The sequence below is a fragment of the Sebastes fasciatus genome, chromosome 9, assembly GCF_043250625.1.
Source record: "Sebastes fasciatus isolate fSebFas1 chromosome 9, fSebFas1.pri, whole genome shotgun sequence".
Taxonomy (NCBI): Eukaryota; Metazoa; Chordata; class Actinopteri; order Perciformes; family Sebastidae; genus Sebastes; species Sebastes fasciatus.
In genome coordinates, this window is record NC_133803.1 from 29925990 (window position 1) to 29938286 (window position 12297).

At 40.9% G+C, this 12297-nt stretch overlaps 1 protein-coding gene across 7 annotated transcripts in view; it reads left to right on the plus strand.

The window, feature by feature from the left end:
* kcnq5a (potassium voltage-gated channel, KQT-like subfamily, member 5a) overlaps nucleotides 1–12297 on the plus strand; it is a 104396-nt gene that overhangs the window by 82773 nt on the left and 9326 nt on the right. For all 7 annotated transcript variants that reach the window (XM_074647138.1, XM_074647139.1, XM_074647141.1 and 4 more), the window contains exons 9-11: nucleotides 1750–1776; nucleotides 7650–7891; nucleotides 9514–9622. In XM_074647138.1, coding sequence (XP_074503239.1) covers nucleotides 1750–1776; nucleotides 7650–7891; nucleotides 9514–9622 — 378 coding nt within the window. The remainder of the gene's footprint in view (nucleotides 1–1749; nucleotides 1777–7649; nucleotides 7892–9513; nucleotides 9623–12297) is intronic.

Below are 12297 nucleotides of genomic sequence, written 5' to 3' on the forward strand. Positions count from 1 at the left end.
ATCGCCCTCTCCCGGTTTCCTCCCGGGGTCACAATTCTCCCGTATTTCTCCCGATTTATGGCAATTTTTCACTCCTTTTTTTTTTTTCCCTTTTCGTTATCTCAACCTGTTTCTGGCGCTGTACAGCGTGTAAAAGCCCTACCGTTTCCACACGGACGGCAATAGAACTACATCAAATGTTTTTTACCGGCGGAGGAGAGCTGCTCGCGACACCGCGATGGTGCCGTTGTCACACTGTGTCTGAAAGGGTCTTCAGTTAGTGAGAGACGGAGAGGGAAGTGGAGAGTACTAAGAGAAAGAAATACTCAAGCAGGGGCAAAACATGAATGAGTGAAATTAAAGGGTAGGTCTATTTAACGAAAAATGCTGTTGCAGTCAACAGAATGCCGGAAACAAAGTCTCTGAAACCCAGATTTTCCTGGGGGGAGGACCACCAGATCCCCACTTTGGTTTCGATATCCTCCCTATTTTTGAGGTCTCAAGGTTGGCAAGTATGTGAACCCTTCATATCTACTTAGGGAGCAGGTCCTCTTCATGTAGTCCGCCGTGTTGCTCCGCCATGTTTCTACAGTAACCCAGAACGGACTAAACAAACATTAGCTCTAGCGAGGGTCTTTTCTGTTTTTACGTTACCTGAAGGTCACCGTAGTTCTCCGACACGCTGCGGTAACGTGAGCCGCAGAGTGCAAAACTGTAGTACCACCAGCCCAACACGTTCTCATCCCAACTCGTCACATACTGACGCTTTGTCAGACCCCTCGGCGTCACTTTTCGGTCGCAGTAAACACATGCTTAATGTTGTGAATTAAACAAAAACACTTGCTTATGTTCAGGCAACAAAACCACTTAGTTAGGTTTAGGAAAAAACAACATGGTTGGGCTTGAAATTAATACGTTTTTACAGTGAAAATGTGACTCGAATGAACACCTGATTGTAAAGTGAAAGTGAAACTTTAACAGCGGTCTCCTGGATGAAAGCCTTGTGTTTGTTGGACCCATCCACCTTCCCTCCCGCCCGCCATAATCAGTCTTTCTCGCTTTTTTATGAGGCGAACGACGTTACCACGACATTTGCACTCAGCGGCTCATTTTACCTCGCTCTTGGAAAGAGGAGGAGTGAGCGGAGGGGTACTCCAATCTGCAACCGCACCACTAGATGTCGCCAAATCCTCCACACTGTTCCTTTATAGGCATTTAACTGTCTGAATGGCCCATTGGAAGTTTTATTAATGTTAATTGATGAAATGCTCACAGACCTGTAAGGTTCTTACCAACAGAGATGAGCAGGAACATTAACAAAAAGTGGACAACATTCATTATTTTGATATATATTACATGGTATAAATTCAGTTTTTAACTGGACTCAAGCTCATTAAATGCTGAAGTTATTCAGCTTAGGTCTTGTTAAAACAAAATCCACGTCGGTTTGTGTTGTCCTACATTTTTGTGGAGGGAACAATGAAGCAGGATTCCCGCTTCAACACCCATAATATACTCACACCAGACATATAGATCTTTCTGATTTTCCATTTCTGTCTTTCAGCTAACGCTTAGCCCTACTGTGCTTGGCCATAGCTTGCATGTGCTTGTAAATAACTAACCCCATTGAATTAAAGTTTTTCTTTCCTTTTGGCTTCATGCGTCACACATCCATTAGTGGAAACGTCTGTTTAATGCTGTTTTTAAATCAGCTCCAATACTGATTTCTCTCCCTTTGTCTCCTCCTCTTTATCCCACTAACCCCTGAAGGAAAGAGCAAGGAGAGACTACTTACAGGTTTGTGTGACTCTCAGCTACAAAGACACAAACACAAACATTCAACATGTGATGACATCATAATTGAAACTGTGACATCTGCTCTTATCTGGTTTGTTTTTTTCTGGTTCTTTCTGTGTTTGATTACAGACTTACATTATTGGGTCTCTCATAGGTCTCCTCATCAATAAATAAATGATGAATGTATTTGTTTATTGGCATTTACCAGATAGTAGTGAATGGTTAGTGAATCAACTGAAGCTTATAATTGTCATCAAGGTGTTGCAACATATTGAGTCACTTGGTTTACTGGTTTATTGATTTAATGAATGACTTAACCTTTATTTTCCCTTTAGAGCAAAATGCTCTGACGTGGGTTTGTTTTGACAAAAGGAAATTAGAGATGTCAGATCAACGTTTATTTACCATTTGAGTAACACATTAACTCAAGTGCTCTGCTGAAGTACAGTTATTGATTTGTGCTGAATTGAGAAAGAGAGGCAGGAAGAGATGCAGCAGTAGAGACAGCTGTGTTTTAACATAATACTCAGCTAGACCGAAGCTATACAGCAAATAAAGTACTTTCAAATGACCTTGTGCGAAGGATATACAAGCGGTTGTTATGAAACGTACATGAAACAAAGCGGCGTCCGCCGACCATTTTCACACCACTCTCACTCACCGCTTAGCTTCATTCCAGATGTCGTTGTGAAAATATCTGTGTATTTGAATGATCAGATGAGATGAAAAGTGAGAAGAGCATTCGGTGTTTTTCCTCTTGATTTTACTCGTTGGCTTGCTTTCCTCACGTCCGTTTCTCTTCTCGTGCATTGATTCGTTGAAGCTGAACAGCCAATCAGAGTGATTTCTCTCGCCGATTCAACATGCTGAATTGGGATGTGACGGTGAGGACATTTTCCCACCGGTTAATAAACTCGTGACAACACCGGGGTTGCCGATTATACCGGATGTTTTACATTAAAAGATGACGGTCAATATCTGTAGCGTGCTTACTTTGATCTTTACCGTTGGTTGGCTGTGTGTCTGGCCTCTCCGGTTGAGCTTTCGTTGCGGGGCCGCAGGTTTCAACCTGGCGCTGCTCCGCCACGCACACCTACTGTGTCCACTCCGTCCTCCGCACGGCGATTACCTCATTAATGTTATGATTCCCTTATAGCATTGGGTTCAAATCTGAAATATTGCCAAATAGGCGCTTTTGCTTTTCGCTTCAACACCAAATCCTCCGCCATCGTCTTGTCTGTAAACTCTCTCTCGTCCCGTGTGTGAAATCTGACTCCTGCTACTCTGAGCTGAGACGGAGCAGACACTATCACTTTCAGTTTGTAGCGTCTGTCCTCCGACTATGTATTGATAACATGCCGCTGATACGTAATGTGATCTCTGTATGCCCGACCGACGTGTAACACCGGTAACGCCAACTACTGATGCAAGCCTTATGCTGAATCATCTGAAAAACCTCTGTCACAGGCAGAGTGGAGCCAACAGTGCGGGACACACCGCAAAAAAGTAGAACGACAGATGCTCACCGACGGCCCCAAACTACCTTACAGCCGACCATCGGCTTGGTGTGTCAGGGCCTTAAGGCCAACCGTGACGTTTTTCCTAAATCTAAGTTAGTGGTTTTGTTGCCCCCTGCTGGTACTCCACCTTCATACACGTGTGTAATATTCACGCCTTGGCGAGGCAAAACACAGGACAGGCGGGTCTATCAGACGCTTTGACGTGATATCAAGTTGTCATATCTCACTCTTCAACTTTTTCTGTACGTCTCCATCTCTGTTTTTGTCCTCCTCCTTTCACTACCGTTTCCCTCTCTGCACTTGACTCTCAGACAGGGAAGGGTGATGGGTTTCTCTGGCTTTGTTGAGTGCGTATGTGTGTGTGTATGTGTGTGTGTGTGTGTGTGTGTGTATGCACACACGCCTTCAAAGACAGGAGTCTGTACCATGTCTGTACCATGACGCACTTTTTCCATTGGGATGGTATTTATATAACTCATCAAACACAAGTCTAGGAGAGACAGAGCGAAGTTGAAAAAGGGGGGAGTAGAGGGGAGGAGAGGGGGAGATAGGGGATTTCAGAGGGGGGGAAGAAGACAGAGAGAGATTTGTGAGTTTAATTATGCTAGTATAGTTTTTACAGTGCAGCGCTCCTTTGGCAGCGTTTGGGAGCCTTATATTGAGCCAGCAGCTTCTTAGGCATTTAAACTTAAGACAGCCACACACACACACACGCACACACATAAAAAAATAATACTCTACAAACAAATGTGCTTCTCATCCTTAAACACAACATTTAATTAGGCTTTGTTGCGTCCACAACAGCATTCCTCCCCCCAGAAGTCCCTCTGTTTAACGGCTTTCCTTTCTTAGAAACTTGTGATACAGTAAGTCCAATTTACTCACGTGTGAAATCATAATTATGTGCACTTTTTACGACGCTATTTCTTGTCTGTGTGTTCCCCGTCCACCGAGTGTTATTAGTGGTTTTACAGACTGTCGGCTGCTCGGCGGCGGTAGGTGCCGTGGTAAACGGCTGGTGGTTTTCGTTTTAAGCAGACTTGTAAACACCAGCGGTAGTAAACACAAGCAGCACCACAAACTGCTCCAGCGGAGGCCATGCTGAGTGTATACGAGGTGGTCTGGATACTGGCAGCCTACTCACACCAGACTAAGCAAAGTGGACTAAACTGGCAAACGCAACAGATTTCATTTAAACAACACCAAATTGAATGTGAATACAGGTTGATTTTTAGAGATAATTTTAACTTTGTGTTGAGCGCTACTTTACGCATCACTGCAGGCACACAAGCAGGCATAGTCAGTGAATTTGTTCACCACATTGGAGTTGATATGGACCGTAAAAGATTTCAGAGCCAAACCCAGGCAAGCAAATTCGAGTAGGTTCTTACTTAAAGGCAGGGTTGACGATGTTCTCCAGTCTACACTATTTGTTATATTAGTTGAAATGGTCTTTACACCCCGACAGCGATCCATTACTGATGAGCTCTGAAAAAGGACCGGAAAAATGACGTCATCTGTAGCTGCTGTAATCCTGTAAAAACGTCTACCAATCACTGCCTCGAGGTCCGCTTGGAAAGAACCAATCAGATGCCTCCCTGCCTCCCTGCTCATTTTCTACCCTTGGCGTGCACCAGCCTGAACTCAAAGCGCGTCGCCGCTGCAAGTTTACTGGAGAACTCAGCCCTGCAGTAGCACTGCCGCGGTTACTTGTCATGAGGTAGCGTTGTTGAGTTGAGGTCCTCTCTGCACTCTGTGTCTGTGAAGTAGTTACGATGCGGCGGTGCTCGTGCATGTGTGTGGGGGGCGTTGCCTTGAAAGGAGGTTATACATGTACAGAAAAATGCTTTAAAACTAGCTTTAGTTTGATCTGTGTGTCATGAATTCACATCATAAATATATTTGTCGTCCCAAAATGAGGGAGTTCAGGTGGGTTTACCTTCCACTACATCCCTGTTTACTCACTCCCATCCTTCTCTGTCCTTTTTCTCTGTGTATTTACTTTGCATCAATACTGACAGCGGAGAATTTCTCTCCTTCTTCTAATCTCCTTCCTCCTTTATCTTTCCATTCCCTCCTCCATCCGTCTCTCCCTCCTTCCATCTAGTGGGTCTAAGGGTCTAAGTAATAGGAGGCTCTTCAGAAGGTACATTCGGAAATATAGGAGGTACCTACAGTACTACCCAGCATCCTCTCTGCCCTGCCCTGCCCTGCCCTTAGCCCAATAACCTGGGAATGACTAATAGCATGGAGGAGAACAAAGAAAACTTAACTTCCTTCGTACCGCAATCCCCTATTTTTAGGACTTTGTCTGAGACGACTGCTGCTGCCTGCTGCCTGTCGAATGCAAACAAGACTTTGTTACAAATTAAAGGGGAATTCCAGCAAAACTGTAAAAGTAGACGTGGTTTTTATAAGATAATAAGTATGTTTTTGAAATAAATGGAAAAATGCACCAGATTTTACAGCCCAATGTAGTTAAACATTTTCCGCAGTCAACATTTCATTTTACAGATCCGCAAATTTCATGGTAATTAGGTGATAATTAGCAAGTAACCTATTTGAAATTTCTTTGGAATTACTAAAATACAAGGTCTAAATTCCCCTTTATTTTATATTTTCTAGAAACTGTTCCAAGTCCAGCCACATGAATGTGTTTTGTTAAATTATCCCCCAACACTATATGTGATAGTTATGCACATTTCAGTGTATGGATATGGGTATTATAGCTCTTCCTCATTGTACTGCATGCTCCCTGCATTACTGCTGCATTTCTCTTTTCAGTCATTTGTTTTGTATCTAGGAAAGAAATGTGTGGTTGTGTCAGTGTACAAATACAATATCTATATTTATTTCTGCCTTGAACATTGGTGAAAATGTTTTACCCTGTGCTGTGAAGTGTTAGATAATAATACACAAGTCTGTGAAAGTGAGGAAAAGATTGCACATCTAGGTTTGGGAAATCATTGCAAATCAATATTTTAAAAAAAACTCCCCAAAGTTTTAGAATATGCAAAAACAACTTCTGTTAAAATGATTCAGACTGATTAAAACACTTAAGATTCAGGTGAGACACTGAGGTTTAGAAAAATGTGAAATTGTGGCATGCAAAATGTGTTGGAACCCTGCATCTCTCTCGTTGCTCTGCTGCACTGCATGCTCGTCAACATTACAGTTTACTGCAGTGAGTCACATTGATTGAGGACTTTGTGCATTCTTTTTCCTCCAGTGGCTGATGTTATGTGTTATTTATATGACAGAGGAAGATACAGATTGATAATAATAAGATTCATGGTATGGTTTTAATAGTAATATCATAGTATTAATAATTTGGTGTAACTACAGTGAACAATTGAGACCAAAACAGAGGTTGTGTTTTGCAGATTAAAACCGCATTTCATTGGATATTTGATTGTTTGGATTTACCAATATAAAAATTCTTAATATGCATGTAACGTTACGTTTGATTATATGTGAGATACTTGGCTCACTGGCGGTATCATGTGACTATCATGTGACCAGAGGGCTTACCTTTTAAGCGTCTCTGTGCAGATTTATGAAGTCTGAAGAAGAACTTACTAAGAATGTGCCAATAAATTTCACTTAAAGGGAGCCACAGTGTATAACAGTTGGTTTGATTTACCAATAAGCATTGATCAACTTGCTGGAAGTGATCTGCCTTCACAATCTCTGAAATATTTATCTCTTTTTGCTCTTGAAGAACAGTGTAAAGAACTTTCCACCAAAAAATAACTATGTAAAACAGCGTGTTGAGGCTGTGAGAGGCTTCTCTCAATCATGGTCTCATTTGTTTAAGGTAGTCTCAAAGTTAATGTGGTGATGATGTATTAATGTTACAGTCCTTCACATATCACCTTTAAAGATCTCATTAAGTCTGTTTTGAAAAAGTTGATTACATTATTATCTGATGAGCGTGAGGATCCAGAGATGAGGGTTTGTTTTGGTGGCTTGGCCGGCAGTCTGGCTGTGTTCTGGTGTTTTGGGCATGTCAGTTGGATGGACGATGTTTGGGCTGAAGGAAAAGACAGATCGTTTCCCCGTGTCTGAGCTCTCAACTCTTCTCACCCTCTGACAGGAAATACGTGTTGACAGCATCCCTTTTTTTCTCTCTCTCCTTGTGTCTCTCTATCAACCCCTGACCTCTGCCACGCACTCTTCTTCTATCAACTCCATCCTAAACTCCTCACCTTTCCCCCTCTGTCTCCCCTACATCATCTCTTCCATCATTCTTGCTCCCTCTGTCTCATCCCAAATCTCTGCTTCATTGAATGCTCCTCTCTCCCTCTTTCCACATCCTTCTATCCTCTTCTTTACTTCCCTCCCTCCCTGCAGCCAGAAGTTGAGTTTTAAGGAGCGGGTCCGGATGGCGAGCCCCCGTGGTCAGAGCATGAAGAGCAGGCAGACGTCCATCAACGACCGCCAGCGCTCTTCCCCCGGCAACGAGGTGGTGGGCGGCCCCGAGCTGATGGGCGGGAGCCCGGCCAAAGTGCAGAAGAGCTGGAGCTTCAACGACCGGACCCGGTTCAGGCCGTCGCTGAGGCTTAAGAGCCAGACGCGCACTGCTGTCCCAGACGGTGAGTGGGACTGTACATCCATCACAACACAACATCTTACAAATAACCCTTTAATAACCATAAATAACACATGACAAACTCCTGCTGTGCAGCCAATCTACTGTATGTTCAAATCTACAGAAATTCATTTTATATTCTAGTGGAGATCCCAAGGTTTCCAAACATATACCTGAATTTTGGGATGATGATGAACAAGACAAATAGGATTTTGATTTGATGCAATGGTGCGTCAAATGCGTCAAACATAAGAATTATGCACATGAATAAAACATACATTCAATGAAAAGCTGGAACCAACTGATACAGACAGTGGTGGAAGAAGTATTCAGATCTTTTACTTAAGTAAAAGTAGTAATACCACAGTGTAAAAATACTGTTACAAGTCAAAGCTATGCATTCAAAATGTCACTTAAGTAAAAGTACAAAAGTATGAGCATCAAAATGTACTTAAAGTACAAAAAGTACTCATTATGCAGGATGTTCCATTTCAGAATAATATATATTATATTACTAGATTATAATTATTGATGCATTAATGTTCATCACTTTAATATTGCAACTGATAAAGGTGGAGCTAATTTTAATCACTTCATATATCCATAATAATACATCACAACTTATTAGTTGATAAATAAAATAAATGTAGTGGAGTAAAATACTCTGAGATGTATGTCAAATTATAAAGTAGCATGAAATGTAAATACTTAAGTAAAGTATAAATACTTCAAAATTGTACTTCAGTACAGTATTTGAGTAAATATGCTTAATAATAATAATACTTAATAGATTGTTAATTTCCACCAGGGGATACAGAATATAAATGTGATATTGTCAGAAATAAGAGAATAACAACATTAAAGCTTCTCGGGGAGAAAAACAAGAGAAAAGAGCAGCTTTCATACAACCAGTGTATCTTTCAAAATCATATTATCTAAACTTTTCCTACTGTAGATACGTAGGATGATGAATGTCATGCATTTATGTTTTTATCCAGGTGGATGTATATTGCATTTTGGAGAAAATCTTAACAGACTTGAATTATACACTTTCATAAAGCCCTTGTGTACTTTAAATCTCAATTCCTGTTTTGTTTAATTTATCGTTATGACCTAAATTAGTGTAGAGTATTTAATTTGTCCTCACATTTCCCAGAAACTCCTACCCTATATAGTAATAGATGAAACTGCTGACTGTTTTAATAGCACCTCTGTGTCTCCCTCGTTCCCTCGTATCATTTATTTGAACTGATTTTATAACCTCTTATATGCACTTTATCATTTTCCCTCTTTTTCCCTACGCTTTTCTCTTACTCTTACTCTTTTTTTCTGTCTGTCTCTCTGTCTGTGTCTTCTAATTATTGGCAGTGTTAAGGATATATATTCCCTCTTCTCTCACCTTACACAGCTGAGCTGGCAAAACGCTGCCCATTCCTAAAGATCCCCGTCCAACCAGGGGCATAAATTCTCACCTCCTAGAAGCCAGAATAGTATCAGTTTGAGACATTCTTGGAGACTCCTGTCCAGACCCACTATGCAGAAAGTGTTTTATGGGTTAAAAGACTGGAGACAATTTTGCACGGGGGCTACTTTTATTGATGAAACGGCGGTCTGTCTCTCTCTCAGTGGACGCAGGCATGACCACGGAGGATTCCTTTGATGAGAGAGGCTGCCATTGTGATGTTACAGTGGAGGATCTGTCCGCTCCCCTCAAGGCTGTCATCAGAGCCGTCAGGTGAGATCCTGTTCCGGTTATACTTCACATTTTAGCCGATGCTCTTATCCAAAGCATCTTCAAATCACCAAAATCCTACAAATGTTTGCCGGTAAAGTGGATTCACTACTGTGGAAAAAGGCACCAGCAACCACATTTTGCAAACTTGAATCCAAATATTAACATCAAGTGAGAAAGTGAATGAACTTTTTTCTCTTTTTTATCATATTAGTGAGACGGAGGAGGAAGTCGCTTCTTTAAATATAAAGCTTTTAACCAATAGCGACCGTCCTCTAACCGGACCCACTAGATGGTTTGTGACACAGAACCATCTGAGAATCTGTCATTCATTGGAAACTGTTTAGAAAAGGGCAGGCACTTTAAAAAAAAACGACTTGGCTGGTGATTGGATGAACCATCTGTCAATCAAACTCTAGCTGAAGCCAGTCGGGAGAAGAGCGACAACAAAAAGCCTTCAGTGGCGGTCTTTGCTCTTCTTTCAATGAAGAAATACTCTCAACTTCTGATATAACTGATGCTATCGCAGCAAAGAACGACACATTATACCTTGATTTTTGACATTTTTATTTGTGCAAATAATAAAATATAACAAAAGAGAGGAGATATACAAAAACATCAATAAATGCACAGGTGGGTTGAAAAAAAAAAACCTGACATTGAAATTAAAGACAGCTGTATTACAATTTACAAACCGATATGAATATTTTTCAATTATCTAAAAGAAAGAAAAGGGAGAAAATGACTTTCACTCTTCGACTTCATAAGGAGAAGGGGGATAAATACTGGAAAAATGGGATAGTTCTCACCACCTAGACTCTTAACAATTTTTCTTTTATGTGCATTTTGAAATGTCCCTGTGACTCTCTTTTTATTTACTTATTTTTTCAATGTTTGATTATTATTGATTATTTAATCAATTATTTAAAAATAAATAAAAGAAAGAAAAGAATACTTTTTCCAAACAAGAAATGCTAGAGATAAAAAGACAGGATGGAAAAATAAATAAAAATCTCCGTTGGAAGTTTATTTTGAAAAGAGACTGTATGCATGTAAAGAGCAGAAACTGACACGCCCTCTAATACTACTTATGTGTATTTTGTGGCTCGTTGGAACTGATAAAGGGCATCTTATTGATTAGTTATGAGGCTTTTCTCACCTGTGTCCATTGACTCTGAAACCACAGTAACGGCTCAATGAACTGAACAAGTCACCAGTCGATTAGTGATGTCACTGAACTGCCTCCTCCTTCTACGATTGGCTACTTGTTGATCGTGTACGTAGTACGACCGTCTCTGTAGTTGAGCTCTTGTTAAAGTCGGGTCATGTTATTGATTTATTGGCAGCCGTGTTTCTTTATAGGCTGTTTATGATCTGCTATTGATCGAAAGGTTCATGGATCCAACCACGATATGAAAATACCACTAGCTAACAGACGGATGCATTGCAAAGGAGCCAATAAGCTGCTGTATACATGTGTTTGTATCGGGCTGTCAATCGATTTAAATATTTAATTAATCGCATGATTGTCCATAGTTAATTGGGATTAATTGCAAATTAATTGCACATTTTTCATCGATTCAAAATGTACCTTAAAGGGAGATTTGTCAAGTATTTAATACTCTTATCAACATGGGAGTGGGCAAATATGCTGCTTTATGTAAATGTATGTACATATTTATTATTGGAAATCAATTATCAACACAAAACAACGACAAATATTGTCCAGAAACCCTCACAGGTACTGCATTTAGCATAAAACAATATGCTCAAATCATAACATGGCAAACTGCAGCCCAACAGGCAACAACAGCTGTCAGTGTGTCAGTGTGCTGACTTGACTATGACTTGCCCCAATCTGCATGTGATTATCATAAAGTGGGCATGTCTGTAAAAGGGAGACTCGTGGGTACCCATAGAACTCATTTTCATTCACACATCTTGAGGTCAGAGGTCAAGGGACCCCTTTGAAAATGGACATGACAGTTTTTCTTCGTCAAAATTTAGCGTAACTTTGGAGAGTTATTTAGTCTCATTCGCGGATTCATATGATACCAGTATCTTCACTCTAGCTTCAAAACTGAGCCGCTACGACCTAGAAATCGCAAGTTGCGTTAATACGTTAAAGAAATTAGTGGCGTTGAAACAAATTTGCGTTATATATCGCATTAACTTTGACAGCCCAGATTTTGTAGTTTGGTAGTTACGGCTGTTGAAGAAGGTTGTAAACATGTTTGTTTTTTCATCATCAGTGTTTATGTTAAAGCCCTTTCTCCTCATCTCTCCCCTCTCTGTGCTACAGTAACAGATAATGTAACACAGACCCCTGTGTCTTTCTTCCCTCCACTATACATGTAATACTGGATGGGAAAAACATACATCGGCCCTTGAGTGCAGCGGTTCACATGATGTTTGGTTCCCTCGAGCAACTGATTTCTCTAATTTGTCTTGTCTCTTATCTCCATCTTTCCCTCCTCATCTCTATGACCCACTGCTGGGTTTGAGGGTTTGCCTGAGGGGGGGGGATTCAAGCAGTTTTGTGTGTGTGTTCCAGCAGACCCTGATCTCTTACACTGGCACCGGCACCCTAAGAGCGAATGTTTATCCAACTGGCGCCAACTGATTCTCTCACTCCACCGCTTCTTCTCACCCTCTTCATATTTTTTCATTGTAAAAAA